This window comes from Tenrec ecaudatus, chromosome 1 (assembly GCF_050624435.1).
Source record: "Tenrec ecaudatus isolate mTenEca1 chromosome 1, mTenEca1.hap1, whole genome shotgun sequence".
NCBI classification, from domain to species: Eukaryota; Metazoa; Chordata; class Mammalia; order Afrosoricida; family Tenrecidae; genus Tenrec; species Tenrec ecaudatus.
In genome coordinates this window covers 191,709,196-191,734,078 of record NC_134530.1, presented here as the reverse complement: position 1 = coordinate 191,734,078, position 24,883 = coordinate 191,709,196, and the positions used below count along the sequence as shown (strand labels likewise).

Genomic DNA, 24,883 nt, shown 5'->3' with positions numbered 1-24,883 from the left:
GGAGAGGAGGGGAAGAAGGGGTTAACGGATTCCAATGATTGACATGTCACCACCACCCCCACAAGGAGGATGAACAACAGAAACCATGGGGATAAGGGAGAGAGCAGGTGGTGTAAGATATGAAAATAATAATTTAAAATTTATCAAGGGGTCATGTGGGTGGGAGGGGGGTAGGGAGGGAAAAAAGAGGAGCTGATACCAAGGGCTCAAATAGAAAGTAAATGTTTGGGAAAAAATGATGGCAACATATATACAAATGTGCTTGATACAATTGATATATGGATTGTTATAAGAGCTGTAAGAGTCCCCAATAAAATGGTCTTTATAAAAAAGAGAGATTAAGATTGTTATGCTGGGGTGGGGGTGGGCCTGGGCCTAAGCGTGTGAAGGAAGATGATATCCAGGGAGAAAAAGAATGCTTGGAAACGAATTGTGGTAGCAATTGTACAATACTGATTGATGTGACTGAACTATTGAAATATGATATATGTATTAACTCCCAATTAATAAATTAAAATGTTTTTTAAAATCCTAAATACTATTATGCTAATTAGCAAAAAAGAAAGCCATCTTCGTTCTTTAAAAGAAAAATGTTTAGATCTCCTGCATCCTTAAAAAACAAACAATCCCTCAACTCTTTTATCCAAAGCCAGTATGGTCCCATAATCAGCAGCAGCACCCCATCATCCCCTACCCCAGTTAGCATGCATATTTTCAGGCTAGTCACGGGCCTACTGAAACAGGGTGGTGTAGATGGGGTGAGGTGTTGAGTGTGGGAGCTGGGGAGTGCTGTGCAAGAGAGCAATCTATTCTGCAAGCCTTTCAAGAAATTCTGGTGCTTCCTAAAAGTTACAAAGTTTGGCCTTAATTTGTTTTCTCTCCTTCCTATCAGGGAAAATGTCACAAAGTATCATCTGAAATAAAGGTCTATAGCTCTGCTGAAAACTACAAGCTCCTGGGAGAGCTTTGAAAAAGCCCTGGTGGTGCCAAGGCAAAGCGCTTTGGTTGCTAACTGAAAAACTGGGGGGTTGCACCCACCAGCCACATTGTGAGAGAAAGTGGTGACAGTTTGCTTTTGTAAAGATTACCTCCAGAAACTGCCCTACAGAGTCGCTATGGGATGAATGGAAAAGGAAGAATGGCACGAGGGGAGTTTTAGAAAATTAATCATGTCTGTGTCCCACTCCTAGACATTCTGAGTTAACTGGCTAGAATTTAAGCTGGATACTCAGATCTGGGGAATGACTGCCATGTGCAGCAAAACTTGAAAACCACTGGATCTATACAACAAGTTTCCCAGCTATAGTTATACACTTGTTAACCCTTGTTTAAAGCTCAATTTTGTTTTGTTGTTTTTGTTTTTGGGTGAAAGAACTTTACATAAAGAAAGAAATGTTTACCAGCGAAGCAACCCAGTCCAGTCCAACTCAAGTTCATGAGTCAGATGCTTACTAAAACCCATTCTAGACTCATGCAGCAGGAAGGCTAAGCAGAAGCAAGGACATCACAGGCCAGTGGGTACAGTCATGTGGAACCAAAGTAGGCAGACTACGGTGGGGTGTGGGGCCACCAACCCCAGAGCAAGATGCAGGTTCCAGGAAAACAGAGAGATGCAGTAGGGAGGCCTGGTCTTTCTCTATTTCAGCTGGATGCTCAGTGTCATAGACTGAATTTTGTCTCTAAAAAACAGGTGTGAATTTGGCTGGGCCATTATTTCCAGTGGTCTGATAGTTGGTATGCTATGACTTGGAAGTTATATAATGATTTAATCATTCCCCCATGATGAGAGCGATGTGATCAATCAGTTACAAGGAAATTAGGGTGGGATACAAGATCCCTATTCAGGCGATGGCCCTCATCTGATGTAAGTGGAGCTTCCTGTGCTGTGACCTGCATCACCACTGATCTTACAAGAGACAGAAGAAGAAAGTTGCAAGCAGAGCAGGAGGATCTCAGTACCACCCAAAACAGAAGAGCTGGAAGGGAAGTGTGTCCTTTGCACCTGAGGTCCCTGCACTGAGAATCTCCTAGACCTCGGGGAAGACTGATGCTCTCTAAGGAACTTTGGGCCCATAGATGATAAAAAAGAAAATGGACTTTCCCCCACAGTCGACAGAGAGAAAGTCTTGTCCTAGAGAAGGCACCTTGAATTCAGGCTTCTAGCTTCCTGAACTGTGAAAGAATAAATTTCTGTGTGTTATCACCATTCACGTAGGGTATTTTTGTTTTAGCAGCACTAGAGAACTAAGACACCTAGGATATTAAGGTATTAAAGAATCATGGTCCAGCCTCTATCATTGATCAAGCTGGCCTCTATTATCTCTATTCTGTTATTAACACACCAGCTGCTCTCTAGAAAGCCTGTGTGGTCTTATCCTGAGCATGGGCAATGAAAGACTCGCAGATGTCCTGTTCAGTAGATTCCAGTTCCTTCAAACTGCAGAATTCCGTTTTCTGCCCTTTTTGCTCAGTAGGACTGCTGTTCCCCTGCTTGGACTCCAGACTGCTGAACCACAGTTGCAAATAGTAGTTGGGTTCATAGTCAGGGCAATGGTGAAGGTCACAGCTCTAGGCTGCCAACTGGGTAATATGTGAAGACAGTTACCTCACATATACTGTCCAGTTTTATGTTCTACACGGTGGAAAAGCTAATCTTGTATCAATTATTCCATTATCATTGGTACTATTAAAAAACCAATAAACAAAAATATCACTGCCATAGAGTTGAATCTCACTCATAGGAATTCTTGTGTTTAAGAGCTGATGCTGGAAGCATCTTTATCCAAACTACTACAATGGTCTCTCTTCACTAGTATCTGTCTATGGTTTTTTATCTCTTAAATCTATTATTTACATAGTTATCAAATTGATGTGTTCCTCAATGCAAACATGATCATGTCATTCTGAAGCTTCAAGCCCTAAGTGGCTCCTCTTTCTTCTAGTTGTAAGCTGCTGACTCATAGTGACTAGCAGTGGCTGCAAAAGAAGGGACACACACTTACTCTCTCACTCACTCTCTCACTCACTCACTCACACACTCACATACTCACACTCACTCACACACACACTCACTCTCTCACTCACACTCACTCTCTCTCTCTCTCTCTCTCTCTCTCTCTCTCACTCACTCACTCACTCACTTACTCACTCACTCACTATGCCCGTTTCATTCAAAACATAACTTTGAGATATCTCTTGTGCAGGGTTACTGCATGAACTTTTCTATTTAAAAAAGATTTTCCTGTTTAAAGGCTACTATCCTACAGAGTAAAACCCAAGCTCCCCAACATTGTACAGCCAGATCTCCTACTACTTGGCCCCTTAAGAGTGCCCAGGTTCAAATTTGATGTACTAACAACACTAAATTGCTAGCATTCCCAGAAGGCTTAGTTTCCTTTTGCTTAGTTTGTTTTCTTAGTCTGAAATGCTTTCCTTTCTATCTTATCCCTTTTTGGTTACCAAACAGATAAACTGTTTGGGGAGGCAGTACCTCTTTCAGGCATCTCCACTTCTTCTACCAACCCCACATTATGGGCACCATTTTTAGGGTCCTTCCGTAACATACCTTCCTCTGTCACTACATTGATCACTTTATATTACAATTATCCCACTAATCTAAATTCACAACTCTATCCTGTCAGTCCCCACGCCTTAAGTTGTTCCACCCAGTGAATGAATGAATGAGTAAACACCTGATAGGTAGAGATGGGAGTCATTTTAGGCAAAGGAAAAAGTGTAATACAAGTTAAGAAGTTAATAATCCCAAGATTTCTTTGGTAGTAAGAAAGGGGCAATTTAGGTGGAGCCTCTAAGAGGGAGAAGTATGGTAGCACACCAAAAATACATTCTGGTCATGCTGAAGGCCCTGAACACCAGGCCTGATTCAGAGAGCACTGGGAATCCACTCAAGTTTTCAGATGAGAGAGGAATGGCCATATTCTAATTGCTCTGTCTCCTTCCTTTCTCTGCCCAATGCATCCTACACATGAATATTCCTTGTATATAACTTTCATCAAAGCCCTTCTTTCTTAAGGTGTCTTTGTAAGTATCATCTTTATACAGATTTAGTAAAACAAGGTTCTTTAAAACAAATTAATTTCTTTCTGTTATTCTACTTAGCTTAACCTCAATTTATCAAATGCCATTTAAAAATTATTTAATTATCACATTTCCACAGCTAAACTTGTTACAGGAGAGAAAAAAGAACTGTGTCTTCTTCTTTATAACCCCTGAAACATTGAAAGCACACACAGTAGTACCTTCCATGTGATGTGAGAGCTTCAAAAGTTCATGGGAAAATTATCTTTTAGTTTTATTCTTCCAGACACTTTTTGAAAACCCTCATATCTGCTCAGTAACTTGAAAGCAGCTCAGCAAATAAGAGTTGGTTTTAACTGTTTGGACAAAGCTTACCTGATATTTTTAGGTTTTCATCAATATAAATGAGTATAAATAGTGCCTTTCAGATGCAAGGAAAATGTTTTAAAATTGCTGTCTCACCACCTTGCTGTCTGTACACTAACATTTAGCTTCAAGAACTTCCAAATGCAAAAAAAAGTAGAGCATGTTTATTTTCCCCTTTTTTAAAACCAAATTTTCTGATAGCTTGTTATTGCCAAGAAAAAGAAACTCACAAACTCAGCTTTCTTTGTTTTTTGCTGGCAATACCTCAAAGAGATTAATGATTTACCTCAACTCCTTATTTCCTATCCGTTATTGTCATGAGGTGCCTTCAAGCTGGTTCCACCTCAGCGCTCGGCCCTGTGTACAACAGAACAAGCGAGCGCCCGGTCCTGCAGCAACCCCACAGCCCTCGCTATTCTTGAGCCCATCATCAGTTCATCTCCTTGAAGGTCTTTTTTTTGTTTTTTGCTGACCCTTGACTTCACTAAGTATGATGTCCTTTTCTACGGACTGAATCCTCCTGACACATCCAAAGTCCAAAAAACAAAAACCAAACTCATTGCCATTGAGGTTTTGCCAAGTTTTAGTGACTCAATAAGGCCATCAGTTTAAAACCACCTGCCACTCCTCTGGAGAAAGATAGGGCTTTTTACTCCTGTAAACAGTTTAAGTATGTCCAAGGTGAGTGAGTCAAATTCTCTAATTTAGAAGATGCTCTAGTTTACTTGGTCTTATCTCTTGCAAACAAAATGGCATTATTTTGGCCTCCTCTTCTCTCTGCTCAGGGTTGATGCCATCAGCTGAAGCTTTTCCTGGCGCTCAGGCAAAGAAAAGTACAATTCATAACACATATGCAATGTCTACTTGGCACAGTGTGCATGAAACAATGTACTGAGCCAGTGAGTCATTTCTCAAGGTGATACTCCTGGCAGATTTCACTCTCTACATTCTGCCCAGATCACCTCTTCTGCTACATCCCCAAATTGGTAATTGGTGCATTTAACACTCTTCCGATGTATAGCCGCCAAACAAAAGTTTCCCCATTTTTGACAGGAAGCGTGCAGAGTTAAGAGGGAATATTAAAAGATCCCACACACTGACTTAATACATGAGTGATACTAGACTAATATAATCCTCCCACACTCCAACAGTGCTGGGCTAAAGATATCATTTAAATCCTTACAGACGCTCTTAATCGATCTTTTTTTAACACATCAATAAACACCCCCAAAATTAGTTGATCAGGGTTTAAAGCAGTCTTTCTAGATAATTTTAGCAAGAAATGCTTACCTCCTCATTTCAAGGAACTTTAAATTATTCAATGCAAAATTCCAAAGATCAGAGTTATAGTTTCAAAAGAATATGGTGAAAGGTACAGGGGTGGTGGCATATTCTGGTACTTCCATCAAGAAAAAGAAAATAATAAAAAAACGATTTCTAATCTTTTTGCTATAATGAAATTAACAGTATATTAGATTTATCATTTGAGTAGCAGGTGCAGCAATTTGCTTAACATTTTCTTTTCCTGAGGACTTAATTCTAGCATAATCACCTGTCTCAGGGGGTTAAGTTGGTCTTTTAAGTTTATCAATCTTGCTTTCCTCATTCCTTCTCTGATCTGCTGAAATAATTTCCTAACCTATCCATCTGATTCCAATCTTAACATTTGAGTATAAATTTCTACATGCTCAACAAAGTTATTTTCTTATGAGGCAAATTTCATGATGTCAAGGCCCTGTTAAATACCCTCCTTGGTCCTGGATCACTTCTAGAATAAAGGACAAAAATTTTAGCATGGTCTTCAAGCCTCTTTATTATTTCATTTTTGGCAGTTATTCACTGAACCTAGTGTGAACGTCCCCAAAACTCTGAACACTTGGCAGTTTGTCAAAGAAAAATAGGATATGTTTCTTGACTTGGTATCTTTATATATGAAGAAACTTCTAAAACAAAATGGAAAATCCCATTCCATTTTTCCACGGAGTTTTTAAAGCCTCTTCATAGACATGAAATGTCCTTCCCTTCTTTTCCCCTGGTGAACTTTCCTTTGTCCTTTGAGACCATGGTTTTTCTGCAGTCTTTTCTGGTCATTCTCCACTTCACAGATTATTTCAGTTGCCACTATTTACTTCAAGCAATATTTCAGTTAACCATTCCCCTGTGGTTACACAAAGGGGCTTCAAATAGTTCATCGAAAAATTAATTAAATAAGAATGGAATCTGTGTGTGGAACAAAACTCAAAATGATAAAAGAACCCATCCGAGCCTACTTTTCACTTAAGAGACCATGAACAATGAACTCACCCATGTAGCTAAATTTTCAGGCACACAATTGACCAGTCTACACACCTTAGAATAATCAACCACTTGAGATCAAAAGGCCAGCATTATTTATCCAAGGACAAAGTTCAGAATGGTTAGGAAAGGAGGTGGGGAACGGAAACAGGAACACAGAGAAGTGTAATAAGTGATGTTACAGAGGGAATCACAATAAAATAAAATGTGTATGAACATTTTAATGAAAAACTTAGGATTTTGCTCTATAAATAAACACTCAACCAATTCAGAATAAAAAAAAATTCTTTTAGATAACATTTTCCCACAAATTTTCCGAAGCTCCCTCTTATTACTAGTTATAGTATAATTTTTAATGTGTCTCAATGTATCCCTAACAAAACTGCATATTTATGACTACAAAGATGGCTCAATAAATAAAAACAGAATTACTTATTCAAGCATGAGGAAAGAACCATATGGACTATTTTTCACTTTTTATTACCCAATTTTAAAAAACACAGGAATTAAGTCTTATTCTCTGAGCAATTTATCACAGTTAATTTATCACAGAATAGAAATATGGAAGTACAGTTTCATCTCCTTTCAGTCTTCTATTAAAGGAAATAGACATTCAAGTATTACCGTTTCTAATTCAACTTTTTCAGCACTGATTCAACAAGTAAGTTCCTTAAAGTTTATCATGTATCAGGAACTGTTCTAAGCCCTGGGGGACACAACCCTGAACAAAATAGAAAAGTCACCACCCTAAAAGCAAAGAGACACAATAAACACACCAAGCTAATTAGGCTACTTTTTAGAGGGTGATATGGTAAGAGAGTGAATTAGAGCCCGGTAATTAAATCATAAGTCCTGTCTAGGGGAGGGGTTGCAATTTTCAATACATTAGTCAAGGTAGGCCTTACAGAGCATGTGATCAATAAGCAAAGACCTGAAGGGGTGAGAAAGTAAGCCATGCAGACACCTGAGAAAAGAATGTGCCAGGTAAAGGGAAAGGCCAAGGCTACGGCTTATCTGTCATATGTGCTCAAGGAACAGTAAGGAAGCTGGTATGGCTGGAATGTAGTGGATCTTGGGGAGGTGTTTTAGGTCACTAGTGCAGTTGCCATCAATGGAGCTAGCGATGACGTCTGGTAGGTCTAGAAGGGAAAGGTACGGTACACTCTTGGGCATGCTGGGGATAACTACTACATATCCGAATGGCTATGTACGATGGGCCAGTGGATATACGAGTCTATGAATCTAGGGAAGAGAGGGCCATTTAGACTTGATATATAAAATTAGAAATCATCAGAACTAGAGGGTATTTAAAGTCATGAATTTGGATGAGATTCTTAGGGAACTAAGATCAAAGGACTGAAATCTGGAGAACTCTCCTGTTATTTGCTGAACTTACTCTTTCGTGATAACAGCATATCGTTATGACAAGGACAGCCTTTTAGGCTTAATTAGAGTTTGTCATTAATAAAGACTTCATTTTCATATATAAAGCAACACAAATAAAAATTAAGTTTAAGATTTTAGTCGGAAAAAGGAAGTAGCTTTTCACAGTAAAATCCACCTTACCTCCTTCTCCCTGTTGAGCAATACCAACTGGCTGTCTGTGAGGATGCAATACTTCCGTTCCCATGTTGTTGTTTCAGTGTAGGGGGACTGGCCACAAGACAGGCGGTGGGTAGGCGGCCCTTTCACATCTGTGTGACAAAAGAGAAAAACAAACATTGGAAATCCCTTATCATGCTTCTAAACAATTATTTCCAAAGCAATCATCTTTAAAAGCAAATTAAAGAAATTTAAACATAAATCTCAATAGTAAACTGAAAACCAAAATTTCATCTTAAGAAAATGAAAACTTATGTATAGAGTAAGAATTCGAAACTGGCCCTAGAGTCCACAACAGGAGGCTTGGAATGCTCTAGGAAAAACTAGTAACACAAACAACACAGAAATCACCACAGTACATGGACCAAAATAACAGAAGGTTGCTTTATTCAAAATAAGAGGAGGGGGTGAATGAGAGGCAAAAACAAAAAGATATAGCCTCCCACCATCAAGAAGATGATGATGTTACATGAGAATACTGATGACCCAGACGTGAAAGAACGTACTTATTGATACAGTGGATCTTCAAAATGGCTTTATTTCTAGCCACTTGAAAGAACTAGAATGTCAGCAATAGCATCATGTTACCACTAGAGGCCAGTAAGATCTTTAAAACAGAAAATAATTTCCCTCAAGATCTAAAAGCATTTAGTTTTACTAAAAAGGTTTACTACCCTATCAATTAGAGAGGTGAAAGTATACAAAGATTAAAGCAGAATGTACCAACGTATCCCAAATGTCTCCTTTTCTTATAAAACACCATATAGTTACTATCACTTTTGTTACTTTAAAATTGATGGTAATGTTCTGCTCAACATTTGGGCTGATGTGAAACATGGGACATAGGCTTAATCATAACCATATACGAGATCCATTACAGAAGGCTTTTAAGACAGTTCGATACATATTTAAAAGTTTTTTAGCCACTACGGGCTAATTCCTCTTAAAAATGTACAGCAGGGACTATTGAAAATAAATTATTTATTGCTGGTATACAAAGGAACAACTTTAACGTAAGTGGTAGATTGGAAACCAGACACTCATGAGAGTTTTAGATCATAATAATGAGAGCTATAAATAATAAGCAATTAACTCTATGGGTGTTTTCCAAAGGGGCATATCATTGATTTCTACAAGTGCTTCAATCTTTTTCCAGTGGGATGATACATATTCCTGGTATTGGCTTTAGGGAAATTCAAATAATTTTCTAGGCATTTTATAACTATAGTTACCCAAATATGTATGACTACAGAAGGATTATATAGAAAGTAGGCAACAAGAGAGTAATTAGGGCTCTTAAGTATATGTCTCTTCTTAAATCCCCTTTTGTGTTCAACAATATCTTGCTTATTTCTTCAGCCATAACCTGCTTTCCTCTTTTAGAAGTCTAAATGTGTTGCACTGTATGTTTTTAGGAGCTTAACCCTGCCCACAAATAAATCAAAATCCAAGAACCAATACTCTGACTAGGGCATGGTTGGGAATTAATTAAATTAATTGTTAGAAGTTCTGCTTCATTTCCTTTTCCCTTTCCTTTTCTGCTTCTATCACCTCTGCACGGAACACTAGCTCTGTTGCATCTACAGCTGTGCCACTTCATACCAACTATCTTGCCATTCCCGCCTGTACTCAATGGAACAGTTTTAATTATTTGTTAGAACTGCATCTCAAATGATGTTAAAGTGTTCACTGGACTTCAAATTTATCACCCATAGACAAAAAAAAATTTAAAAAACAATTTTAATCCATTTGATAAATACATGCTGTAAGTCATATTAAAATGAATTTTCTTCACATGATTTGGGCATATAAAATGGGTTAGGTTTTTGTCATAATGTAAGTCCTCTATTTTTAAAATGCCAAATACCAAGACCACTTCAACGGAAAAGGATACACCTACTTTATGGAGAAATGTAGTAGTTTTGTGGCCTAGACATTTATCCAAATGGCTAACTTTCTGGCATAAATTAGCCATGGGTGACCTGAACTGTCCACTGTAGCTTAATCTGAATAATAATTTTATTATACTTAGCAAGAAGACACTGATACCTTCCTTGTCCACAAAAATGAGTCTATAAGACACTGCATTTATTGCATAGCCCAGGTTTCCTGACAACATATGCATTTGTATCAACATTAAATTTAAGAAAACCTAAAGTTTCTTCTCTATGTTACCTTGGGTATTTTACAGTCTCTTTCTCTAATTTTCTCCTTTGGACCAGCCTGAGCTCTGTGTCTAGTTTCTTCATAAACAGTTGCCATCAGTTCGGACTCCTGGTAACCCTATGTGTATCAGAGTAGAACTTTGCTCCATGGGGGTTATAATGGATGATTTTTTCAGATATAGATTACCAGACCTTTCTTCTGAGACATGGGCCCCAACCGCTAAACTTTTGGTAAGTAGCTAACACCTTAATTGACAACACTTCCCGGGGACTCCAGTTAATTCACAGTATTGTGAAAATTAGAAAATGTCTTATAAAGCATTTTCGAAAACCCAGTCCTAGTCACCCCTTGACAGTGCTAAAACTCAAACTCACTGCCATAGAGTCAACTCTAACAGTAATCCTGTAAGACAGAGTAGACCTGCCTCTATGAGCTTCCAAGGCTATAAGCCTTTATAGAAGCACGAAGTCTCATCTCTCCCCCATAAAGCTGCTGGTGGGTTTGAATCACCAGCTTGTGGTTAGCAACAGCCCAACATGTAACCCACTAGTCCAATGGTTCTCAACCTTCCTAATGCCGTGACCCTTTAATACAGGTCCTCATGTTGTGGTGACCCCCAAGCCATAAAATTATTTTCCTTCCTACTTCATAAATGTAATTTTGCTATTGTTATGAATTAGGCAACCCCTGTGAAAGGTTGTTCAACCCCCAGAGGGGTTGTGACCCACAGGTTGAAAACCGCTGCACTAGACCATCAGAGCTCCTCCCCAGTGCTAAGGTAGAGGGAATAGGGAGAACAGATAGATGATGTAGAGATAGAGACACAGATATATCTTCTAAATTGACTAGTTAAGCTATTCTATAGTATTTATAACTTACTTGTTAGCTTGCTTTGCTTTTAATATCGAATACTCACTTCTGATAATTCTTTAATAATCCATACCATGGAAGAAAATGAGAATAAATGTGTAAAATCCTTTTAGCAATTTTAGGGTACACACCTAAAACTTGTTTAAGTAAGAAGATACTGTGAGATTTTTAAATAATCTATAGGTTGATGAATTTTGCAGGCTCTCTTGTCCTTATTTCCATGGCGAAGGGGAGGTTTAAAAAGCACCCTTGAGAATTATCAGTATAATCCAAAAAACTCACTCAACTCCCTGCCATCAAATCGATGCCCACACATAGTGACTCTATAGGAGGATCAGGTAGAACTGCCCCGTGTATTTCCAAGACTGTAACACTTTAATGGAGTACAAAACCCATCTTTCTCCCATTAATATAATACTCAGTTTATATTAAAAGGACAAAGTCGGGGTTTCACACTATTTTACCTTACTGATTTCCACCCGTCTTTTTTCCTTCCAGAGACTTACTTCTACTACATTTAAGGATCTAAAATTCACTGAAGAGAGGATAACTTACAATTAATTACAAAGAAGAATCTTAGTGCCAACATTAGGGGAAACAAAATTCTAGATTTGTGCTGTTCCTTTCCAATGAGAATATGTAGGTCAGTGCTGCCGACCTCACATTCAATGGGTCTTTTGCAAAGTTCTTCTCTAAGATTGGATTTTACTCTATAGACTCAGGGTCCTCACATACTTTTGTTCTTGGGGCCCCTCTATATTTTATTGAAGACCTCCAAGAGCTTTTGTTTATGTGGGTTAGAGATATCAATATTTACCACATTATAAATAAAAACAGAGAAAATTAAACATTGTTCATTTTAAAGTAAAATAACAAGCCAATTTTGTGTTAACATTTTTTAGTGGAATGAAACCAATTTCCAAAAAAAAAAAAAGTGAGAGAAGAGTAACACTGTTTAACATTTTTACAAAACTCTTTAATGTTTAGCTGAACTGAAAGACAGCTGGATCCGTACATCTGTTTCTACACTAAAATCTGTTGCTTTATGTTGTTCTGATTGAAGTATATGTAGAAAATCTGGACTCACAGATCTAGGGAGTTAGAAAAGGGGTATTTTAGGTGCATTTCCTGTCAACTGTGGATCTTCTTTGGGACTACACCAAAATCTGCCAAGCAAAAACTTCTTAAAGTTAGGGCAGTGGGACTTGAAACCCACACTATATTAAAGATATATGACCAAATTATTTAGTAAGTATATCAATATTATCTGCTTAAGATCCAGTGTAGCTAGTACTATCAACTAAATCACTTTTATTATTCTTAAGTATTTATTCCTACATTACCTCCGTCAGTATTCTGTCAAAATGGCAAAAAACAAAACAAAACAAAGAAACACCAACCCAAACACTAACACAGACAACTGTGAACACTGCTCTGTCCTCAACAATGAACATTTGGGGGTGGTAAATTTTATTACACTACCTACAAATCAATGTCTTCGTGGATTTAAAAACTTGGTAAGCAATAAAAAAATTGAATAGTAAAAGATTGAATATGTCCAACATGCAGAATTATTATCTCAGAACTGTTTACTTTTCTAGAAATATAAATCTTAATTTCTATATTACCTTAGATATACTATGAGTCCACAGCTATCTGATAAAATTAATTTTCATACTATGTCTTTTAACCTTCACTAATAGTGGGAGGCGGGGAGGGAGATAAAATGAGGCTTTCTACTCCCATAAGCAGTTACCATCTTAGAAACCCATTGAGGTAGTTCTACTCTGACTTACAGGGGCACCATGAGTCAGAATTGACTCGATTGATGGCAGTGAGTTTAGTTTTGGGAATCCTGTGAGGAGAAGCCCTGGTGTCATAGTGGTTACATGTGGTTGCTAACTACAGGTTAGCAGTTCAAAATCCTCAGCTGCTCTTCAAGAGAAAGACAAAGCTTTACAGTGTCAGAAACCCACGGGGACAGTTCTACCCTGTCCTACAAGGTCACTATAAGTTGGAAACAACTCAGTGACAGAGTTTGGTTTTAGAATGCTGTGAGAGTCAGAATCGGCTTGGTGGCCGATTGAAGCAGCTTAGTTTCTTCCTCCGTGCTACATGATCACGTAGTCCAGTCCAGTCTAGCAAAGCTCACTACTGCCCTCTTTTAGAAAAACAGAAGGCAGGAAGGTGAGAACACATGGTAGTTTTCTCCGAGTGCTTTCCTTTTTCTAAGGTTTGAAAAGAGTCTCCACAGCATCAGGTCAGCATAATGATAAGGAAATGTTCAATCTCTGCTGGGCTGAGTGAGTTAGTTACCAAACCAATGTAGTCAGTTCCTTGAAGTCATGACTTATGAGTAGACACTCAAAATGTTTGATAAAGATAACACTTCTCTTTGGAGCAGTGTTAACTTTGGTTTGGATTCCTATTGCCAAAGTACTTTAAGAATATGGATGCTCTGAGAAACAAGCCCTGTTGGTTACACCTCGCTTCTCCTGTTCCCGTCAGTATTCCATGGCCTGCACTTGAATATCTCATTGTTTCCTTCTGCTTCATAGATACACATTAGAAAGAATAAGTTCTCTAATTCCCCCACTGGGTCAGGTACCGCTTAAGCAGGTATACAGATTGGGTAACTAAATGGAGAGTTATGAGTGAAGCTAGAATAAATGGCAATGACAGCCTGACCTTCACTGCCAATAGGCCAGTCATAAGCAGTCCCTACTACTAAACCCTCTTACTTAGAAGAAGAATATAAAACACAAAAGCAAAATAATTCATTATATAATTGAGCCCTTAAGAGAGGGTGTGTGTGGAAGGGTCTATATGCAAATTTTTCTTAGTCAGGTCTTATACTAATTTAACAAAATACCAGCTCTTACCCTTAAGTTGCCAACACCACCATGATGCTACATTATGAAATGAAAACTCACGATTTTTTGTGTTTTATGTTCCCGTTACTGGTAGAAATATGAACTATTCTGAAAATCCATCTGAAATACCATCGAGTGAACATTCCTTTTGTTATATTTAGTTCCTTTTCCTATATTAATATACACCCACGTCTGCTTCTTTTTTAATTGAAGCTCATCGCTTTCCTTTAGGGGCAGCTGCTGTGGGAAGAGAATAAAAGCTTTAAAAAGCATGAGATTCTTAGTGCAGAGACTGGGGGGAATATTTTCCCACTATTGACAGATCCCTTTCTGAGCTTTTAGCAATTGGTTACATAGCCAACACTGTGACATTGTCTCTACATAAGACAGAAGAGGAGGCAGACTGCATTAAAAATAAAATTGTGGAGTCTGGCAGCAATAAACATCTTTAATAGCTCTACCTCTCTCCATGGTGCCAACTAGAAAAGAATTCCGTTAAACATGATGTTTTCTGAACTGTGACCTGTTTGAATCACAAACTGGAGGTTATACTGAAAATTATCAAGAAAATAATATAGACTTCCCTAAAGACTCCTATCAGTCTTTCACTGGTCACTTGAAAAAAAAAACACACAATGTAATCAGCTCTGTCCTGATACAATGTACCTGACTTATAATAAGACAGAAAAGCCTGACCTCAAAGAGATTAAGAGGAACTACATGGGGCTATAAACCAATTAAAGAAAACATTTAGCATCTTCTCTTCCTTACAACCTACAGAAATACAGAGACAGGCAAGCATTTTATCCAAATCTAACACATTCCTGAAAATATGCCAGAGGGAAAATTTTGTATAATACAAAGGTAAATCCAAAAGTACTATTACTAGGTGCTCAGTTTATTCCAAACACAGTGGGTTTAAACATCTCTCCACAAACAATGGCAGGCTGCAATTAATTTTTTAATACACTTGTTTCAGCCTTCTTAGGGTTGTAATAGTAATTTCTTTTGTAAGAATAAATACCAAACTGGTCCCAAGGAGTTGGGGAGAATGAAGAAACCCCAAATGTCCAACTTCCAAGATGCTAGTCTGCTCCAGTTTCCCCTACTTCCCCCTTGAGTATATTCTCTAGTATTTCTGGGTTCTGTGGATCATTGCACTGTACCACAGAAATTCACAGAATGTTGAAGAAATGTCTCACAGGGTGACGGATGCTGTTCAGTTTAAAATCTGAAGGTCGGAGAGGGGTAAGCCAGATGCTCGGGCCAGAGGGTGCACTCCAGTTCTGGCTCTTACCTATGATGAGATCACACCCCATGCTTCTCAGAGAGCTCATTTTATGCACAGCAGGGTGGCACTGCAGGGAATCCAGTTCATAATTACTCACAGGTGAAGTCTATCAGTATCTTCCTCCATCTTTTTACCAAACCAATACAAGAAAGAAGGTCATTTGATGGGAGTACACTGAGAATCAATGATGTAATTAAATTAACATATAACCCAAGTATAATAATTTATTCTCCACCCCTGGACTTATATTTTTATGTACATATGATCTGGGGCCTCTGATAGGATGTATCCAGTCATCTTAATCAACCAGGCTTTCCCCCAGGTCACTCCAGAAGCAGCTTTCCTCCTCACAACTGTAGCATAACATTCCTATATCCATTACAAGGTACAATCATGAAGATAGCCAATAAACAAACCGTATAGCCCAATTCACACCCTCCACTTGAGTTAGATTTGAATCTCATCCTATTCATGTTCATTGGCAGAAATTATTTCCAAAATGTGAGTATAGCCAGAGGCATAAGAAGTAGCGAATTATAATCTATCCCATAAGGGTTATGGCTAGAATAGCCATATCAATTGGATATAACTCAAAGGTGCCTTCCAAAGTAAGAATGAGTTGTCAAAAAGAGTTGTGTGGCCATCATCCACCTGGAGAACCTGATCTTTCTAATAAATACAATTTTGTGAAATGATTCCTAACTAGTAATGAGTCTTAAATTTACCAATATGATCCAGAGAGCATAATTAAAACAAAACAACGGCTTCCAAGGGTATCACCTGGGTCATATAAATTCAAGGCAAAACCCTCAGCTCAAAGGTTATGGTGACTGTTTGGGGGAACCCTAAAGAGGTAACCTTGATAAGATTTTCTCAAAGGACCTGGATGATCATAGTTTATTAAGAAGATGTTTTATGAAAATTAAAAACCGTATTAGTGAGAAAAAGCCTAGGAAAGTTGCAAAGACTTTTTTTTCCCCACCCCAGCTTATTCTTCAAGGGTAACAAAAGCTGTGGATAAGAATTTTGTGTGAGGGTGGGGGGTGTGGGGGAAGAGAAGTTTATACCAAGGGCTCAAGTAGAAAATGTTCTAAATAATGATGCCAACATATGTACAAATATGCTTGATACAAATGATGTATGAAATGTTATAGGAGCTGAAAGATCCCCCAATAAAATGATTTGGGGAAAAAATTTGTGTGTGTGTGTGTGTGAATCTTTATCCCATCCATTCTATTGCCTTGATCATGCCTCTTCAGACTTCACAAAGAACATTTAAAAAGAACACAATGAATCCTTTGAGGATGCCAAAACGGCTGTTTTGACGTAGGGTACATCAAAGAGTGCAGAATTCTTTGAGGAAGGGTAAGAGAGATGGAAATACTACTTTCAAAAGTAAATAGACCTAGATGGAGGATATGTCAAGACACAATAGCTTCACATTTTGATATTTTTGCTTAATAGGTTTCTATAAATTTTAAAACAATTTTTTTACTTAATCATATATAGTATCATGTCATCTTTTCCTATTTGGATGCCTTATTGGTCTTGTGTATCATTACTGTCTAGGATTAGCAGTGATAAGCAGGCATGGATGTCCTGCTCCTGGTCTTAGAGGGGAAGTTTTCTGTCTTTCATCATTGAGCATGGTATGTGCTATGTGTTTCTCACAAATGCCGTTTACTATCTTAGGAAATTCCTTTTTGTTCCAAGTTTGCCTAGTTTTTTTTATCTTTCTTGGTTTGGGTTATTGTTTCAATCATAAAAGGCTGTGAAGTTTTGTCAACAGCTGTCTACACCAATTGAGATTCATATGTTTTGCCTTCCTCTCCATTCATTCTACTAATATTGTATATTAAGTGATTTTCTTAGACTCAGTCTTGCATTCCTAAGGTAGGTGCTCTTTTGGCACAGTGGGTTGATTATGCACTGAACTACTAATGACAAGGTCAGTAGTTCAAAACCACCAGCCACTCTGTGGGGAAAGATGAAGCATTTTGCTCCCACGATGATTTATCCTCTCAGAAACCACAAGGGCAGTTCTACCCTAACAGCATGGGTTGGAATGGACTCAGTTGCAGTGAGAGTGGGTGTATTCCTAGGATATATGCCCCCTGGTCATGGTTTTTAAATCTTTTCAATATTGTGTTAGATTTTGTTTGCTAGAATTTTGCATCTACATTCGTGAAGGATATTGGTCTATAGTCTTCTTGTGATGTCATTATGTGGTTCTGGTATCAAAGCTATTTTATCTTCCTCTTTTTAAAATATGACAAAGGAACCCTGATTAGATAAAGTGGGTTCCACACTGGTCACTTGGTCAACAGTTCAAAATCACCAGATGCTGCTTGCGAGAAGGATGATGCTTTTTACTCCTGTTAAGATTTACAGTTTTGGATACCCAACAGGGGCAGTTCTACTCTGCCCTATGAGGTCACTATGAATCAGAATCGACTCCATGAAAGTGAGTTTGCTTTGGTAGGTAGGTCAAAGTAGAAGTCTTGGACGTATAGCTAATATCTGACATGACTTTATCTAACTGGATGTGATCTACACTAAATCCACTGGCATCTTCTTCAAACTCCCCTCCCCCAAGTAAATAAGATCTCCAATCACTTTTTGACGAAAATGCAAATAAATGGCGTCATTACTCTTTAAAACCTTTACTAGCCTCCCATTGTTTGTAGGCCAAAGGTCTACATCATTTACCGAGTTTATAGGGCTCTGTATGAGTTTGCAGCAGCTATTTCACACACCTCTCAGCTCTGCAGTTACCTCCTTGTTTTCTGTACTTCAGGCATATGAACCTTCCTTTTGGGTTGGTGAAGTAAATCCACTTTCTTCCTCAAGGACTTTTCGGCTAGTGGTTCATTTGCCCAAATGTTTTGACGTATATTAACTTTTTCTCTGCCACCCACTGTGCCCGGCTGCGCAGAAAAAGTTGTCATTTATATGTGCTCACAGTACCTACTATTGCTTCATTATAATACTTACCTGAATTTTAAAATTCATTGTGTACTAATAGTAAAATATTTTATACCCTTAGTAGAATATAAGCTCCATAAATCAAGTGCCTAGTTCCTTTTTATTTAGCACAACAGTTCCAGATTTGCACAATTTTTTATTTGTACATGATTCTTTCTATACTCAAACTCTAACCTCACTGCCATCAGTCAATTTTAGCCAATAATGACCCGACAGGACAGACTAGAACTTCCCCCATGGGTTTCCAAGACTGTAACAGCTTATGTGAGTAGGAAAAAAATTAGATTATATGTCTATCTTCACAAAAATCAAATTCACAGCCATTGAGTCAATTACAACTCATAATGACCCTGTAAATTCTAAGCTGTTGTTTTAGGTGATTTAATTAAATGATACTCCATTTTTTAAATTATAAAGGGGAATAAAAATCAGTTTTGTAAATGTATATGAGCTTATACAGAATTTCAAAATAAAGATTAAGAGTAGAAAGACAGTCCCGAAAAGTCTTTGAAATGCCTTAAGTCTAAATAACTGCTAAAAAGACAAATTCATATTTTCATGTGTGCATATGTGCATGTGTGAATGCACAAGTTATTTAAAAATATGAAGCTAAGTAGTATAGGAAAATTCTGAAAGAGATTAAGAGGATTGACTCTATAGAGCAGAAATTAGCTGGATCCTCTGTGCATCTGAAATAGCATAGGAAAGAGACTGTTCTTTTTCATTTCAAGCCTTGTAGTACTAACTTACTTTTCAACTATATATGTGGAGTACCTTGGTTTAAATTATATTTTAAAATAACATTACAAATTAAGATAAAAACAAGATTATCTGCTTTAAAACTACCTACCATCTACCGTGGTCCAACTTCATGAGAAAGTAATTGAGGGGTAGCTCTGAAGTAAGCTGATCGATATCAACTTCATGGTCAAGAATTAAGTCCTGGGGGAAGCAGGGAGGGAGGGGAAAAAAGAGGACCTGATGCAGAGGGCTTGGGTGGAGAGCAAATGCTTTAAACATGATGAGGGCAAAGAATGTACAGATATGCTTTATACAATTGATGTATGTATGGATTGTAATAAGAGTTGTATGAGCCCCTAATAAAATGTTTAAAAAAACAATTAAGTCCTTTTACACATTCATAATCCAACTTCTCTATTATGGTTCAGAGTGTGGGTAGCATAGACATAATAACTTTAAGTGAGTCCACAGATGTTTAGCTTCTATTATTAATTACCACACTTAAGTAAACACCTATTCTTCATTGGCCCAAGTCTATGTTAAGACCCTAGGAATTAAAATAGAAATGCTGGCTGTAGGGCTGCTTTTTTGTTTTGTTTTCCTTTTTTTTTTTTTTAGAAATACATTAGTAATATTTGAGACATCAGATTCAAACTTAAACTTCCCCCAATGCTCTAGGTTACTAATTTTTCTCAAAAGCTAAGAACATCCTTGAATATTTAAATAAGTGATACAGACTCTTAAGTGCCATGGCACATACTGACCTCTGCTAGAATTCTTATACAAAGATGCTTAACAAAACTCAATTATGATTTCAGCACATATGAACTATTTCCTAAAATCTTTGAGAAAAGGCAAGCAAAGCACAGAAATTTAGCAGAACAAGTCTCAGAGTCAACCTGGGCCCTGCCAAGACCTATGTACCCAATTGAAATTATTTGACTGAGTCAACACAATAGAAAGAACCATTGTGGCATATAAAACGTGTTCAATAAATGCTAATGATATTGAGAGGCAACATGATCAAGCAGTTACAAGCATAGCCCCTGAAGTCAAACTGCCTGAAAATTAATCTTTGTTCTATCGGGTATTGGTGGTGGTGGTGGCAGCTGCCTTAGATTCAATTCCAACTTATGGAACACCCTTAATTCAGAGTAGGCAAACTGTTTAAGATTTCAACTTTTTGGAAACAAATGGCCATGTTTACTTCAAAGTACTCTGGGTAGGTTTGAACTGCCAACTTTTCAGTAGCAGTCCAGTGATTAGCCATTTGTGCCACCCATGGACCCTGATCTCTCCATTATCAGCTGTGAGCTGCTATCAATACATTTAATTACCAGTTGTGAACTTTTATCAACGTACTGATGCCCTAGGTTCCTTGTATTTAAAATGGGAACAATATGATATCTTCCTCATAGAGTTGTGGTGAGGATTAAATGAGAGATGCAAAAAATTTAGAATAGTACTTGGCATATTGCGAACCCCAAATAAATGCTAGCTATGACATTGTTCTTTATACGTTACAGATCTGACACAGTAGATTCATCCGTTACACCTATTCACACCTAGATGAGCTAGGGTAGTTACACAATTTCAAGTCAACCTGACGAAAGAATAAAGGGGTGGAGTCTAGCCTGTCAATCAGGTCACAACATGATTGTCCCTCCTTGTTGGCGTGGTCTTCTTGTGAGGCTTTTGGGAACTTCCAATCTTCTACCCTGGAAGTGGAACTCACTTTCTCTGCCTTCCCTTTCCTGTACCGAGACCCTCGGAAAGCTAGAGAAGCCACGCGAAGACCTATACCAGTGTTGAGATGCTTCCACTGCCACTGGATCCACAAGGCTTTCTACTCACTGGCCTATGATCTTGCTGCATTCAGCATCATTGCATGTGCTGTATGCATCTCAAGAATTTATGGGATAGTATCAGAATTATGGATATGATCAGAACTGAGCTAGGCTGGGATGTTTTTTAAATATACATATTGCCCTTTGACATAAAGCTCTTTCTTTTACACATATGAATGTCTCTGGATTTGTTTCTTTAGTCAGCCCCAGACTAACACATGAGGCCTGGTGACATAGTGGTTAAAGTGCTTGGCTGGCTAACTAAAAGATGGGAGAAGGATGTGGCAGCCTTATTCAGTAAAGATTTACTGAAAGCCCGGAGAACAGCTTTACTCTGCCCTTTAGTGTCGTAATAGGTCAGAATCAACTCAAAACCAGTGAGTTTGGCTTTTATGGTGTATTAAAAATGATCAGATGTTTAAAATAATTTAATAAAATGTGTGGTAAAAAACTGATTTTAAACTGTGAATGATCTTCATGACTATACTGATGGATATAAATAACCATTTCCTGAGAAATATTGGGTGGGGGGGTGGGGGTGGGGACAAAAAGGGCTGCAGCATTTGTGCTAAGAAAAGGATACCAACAGTTGAGTCCTCATACAGAACAAATCTACTATCATTCTAGAGGCAGACTCCACAAAAGACCAAGGAAACAACTGCAAACAGAAGCAATACAGATACAAGGACTTAAATGGTCAACTTAATGTATATTATTTAGGGAAGTCTTATCAATTTGCTTCTTGATTTCAAAGGGGGAATGGTAAAGGGTAAACAAAAGTACTGTGTTAATGGCAGCGTTTTCATTAGTTCAAAGACTCCCAGTTCTACGAACCTCTTACCAATGCACAGCTGATGGCTAACTTGAAAAAGTAATTAATTCTCATGATCTGTTTCTCTATTAGTTCAGAAATGTGTATATACTTCTCTAATGCAACCACAAGAATGTAAAACAATAAAAAGTCTGGTGGGTGATTTTTTTTTACTTTTAAGTTGAATCCAAACAAGACAAGAAGAAATGGCTATGAAGGTTTTTACTGCTCCTTAAAATTACAACCTAAACACACAGACACACACACACACACACACACACTCACACACACTCACACACACACACACACACTCACACACACACACTCACACACACTCACACACTCACACACACACACTCACACACACACACACTCACACACACACACACACACTCACACACACACACTCACACACACTCACACACACACACACTCACACACACACTCACTCACACACACACTCACACACACACACTCACTCACACTCACACACACACACTCACACACACTCACACACACACTCACACATACTCACACACACACTCACACACTCACACACACACACACACTCACACACACACTCACACACACTCACACACACACTCACACACACACACTCACACACACACTCACACACTCACACACACACACTCACACTCACACACACACTCACACACACACACACTCACACACACTCACACACAATTAAACCTCGAATCCTATGGGTAGTTGGGTGCTTTTCTAAAACTATCTCCACTCCTCTTTAAGTCCAAAAACAAGAAACTCATTGTGTGAATCAGTAAATTGTATGAGGCCATTGAAACACAAGTACCAATTGGTATCACAAACAGTTTGTGTTTCCAAGGATACCAGGAACTTTAAATACTGTTCAGTTATACAAAGCCATGAACACAACCTTCCAAACAATACCAGGAGCCTGCCCACTTTCTCTCTTTTTAGTCACTGTTCCCAGCAGGCCTAGCACACTGATTTGGCCTCAATAATTCCTCCGAATAATATGCTCAGGTGCATTTCTCAATCATTCAGTTGTTCAATTTTCTTAAATTCTCAAAATAATGGCAGTCATTTTTTAAAAATCATTTTATTGAGGGCTTACAATGCTTATTACAATCCATACATCAATTGTATCAGGCATATTTGTACATATGTTGCCATCATTCTTTTCTAGACAGTTACTTTCTATTGAGCCTTTGGTATAAGTTCCTCTCCCCCTCTCTCTCCCAGCAACACTTTTTAAAAGAAAAAAAAAATCAGTATAGCCTTTTTTGAGAGAGACTCTCAAAAGGCTAACCTGATGTCCATTAATGGAAATTCACAATGCATATATATTTTTAAAAAATCCAATTCACAAACACTCCTGATTAATTCCTATAATTACTCTCCTTTGTGTTATGGATTACTCTTTCTGGTAATAGAGAAATTCTTCCTTGTGTATCTTTCTTTGAAAGATTGTTTTTTTTACTTATTACTAGTCTTGAACTCAAATAATTTAGTATGGAGGGCTTCAGAAACTTTATGGGAAAATGAAATCAAGAAACTAAGACATTTTCCCATGAACTCTTTGAAGTTATTCTGCATGGAAAAGTCTATTATTAGCTAGAGTAGTTACTGAAGCCCAGAAAAAAATGGGTTCAATATAAGATAATTATATTACTATTTTAATAAGCTTACAGGTCTTTATAATGGTCTCTAAAACAAGATGGAACTTAAGATTAAATTGTTTTAAATGGTCTACAACTATATTCTTCCCCATGCATAAATATTGATATTACATCAGTTTTATTCAGAGAATGTGTTTCCATTAATTAGGTGTTATCGCTGAGGTTTGGGATATGTCCAGAGTTATTTTTATATTTAAAAAGAAACACCTTAACGAGTACAAAATACTGGTGCTTTGGTGATACAGTGGGCCACTCACTGAGCTGCTAACCGCAGGGCCAGCTATTCAAACCCAACAATTGCCCATGGGAGATGAGGAGGTTGTCTACACCTATCAAATTTTCTGAAACCCACGGGGGCAATTATACTTTGTCCAAGGGTATCATTGAATCAGAACTATGAACCACTCTGAAGCAGAACTGACTCGATGACAGTGAGTCTGGCTTTTGGTTTATTTCTTAAAATACAGACTAGAAATTGATTAAGATTGAGGGGAGGGGCGGATGAACTTACAAAGATTAGAATTGGTGAGTTCCAATAGGATAGGGAGTTCTTAATTACCGTATATGAATGTAATGAGTCAATCACCTCCACACCTTTGGATTCTCTCCTTATATTACCTCACACTCAGACTATTACAATAGTAAAATTGTACTCAAAGAATGAGTTGTGTTGGGTTTTTATTAACATAGTCATTGGGGCAAAAAACACTAAAAGTAAGTGGTAATGTGAAGGATTCAATATTGAATATAAAGGACCAACTACTAGACTCTGAAAAGCTAAATAAGGGATATAACATCTAAGAAAAACATTTTCCATTAAAAGCCATTGTGGACGTCACATAAATCCTCTAATTTCCAAACATAGGAAATATTGTCGCCTCATCAGCTTCTATATAACATTTAATAGACATGCACAGTGGATGCACAAAGAAGCTTGACAGTGAATTAGCACAGAGCCCATGGTCTGGTTCTTTTTCAATTATTGTCACTAAAAATTGTTTTGTAAGCTTTCTTTGGCTTGAAAAATATACTCGTGCCAATGAAAACTTAAGAAACAATTCTCAATGACAACAATTGGAACAGAGAACCAGCTCATGGGCTCTGTGCTGTCTAATTTACTATCAAGATTATTGTGTCAAGGTACAGATCTTAAGCGAGCGAATGTTTATGTGTAAATTATTTCTGTATCCAATAAATCATAATTATATGAGTCAACCTATTCAGCTTGTATTACATTTAAATGTTTCAAAGCAATAGCCATTAAAAGTAATCTTTAAACTGAAAACTCAAAAACATTGAGTCAATTCTGACTCATA

At 37.8% G+C, this 24,883-nt stretch overlaps 1 protein-coding gene across 4 annotated transcripts in view; it reads right to left on the bottom strand.

The window, feature by feature from the left end:
• The window catches only part of RASAL2 (RAS protein activator like 2), a 389,310-nt gene that overhangs the window by 190,902 nt on the left and 173,525 nt on the right, over nt 1-24,883 (bottom strand). For all 4 annotated transcript variants that reach the window (XM_075527831.1, XM_075527837.1, XM_075527842.1 and 1 more), the window contains exon 2: nt 8,266-8,393. In XM_075527831.1, coding sequence (XP_075383946.1) covers nt 8,266-8,393 — 128 coding nt within the window. The remainder of the gene's footprint in view (nt 1-8,265; nt 8,394-24,883) is intronic.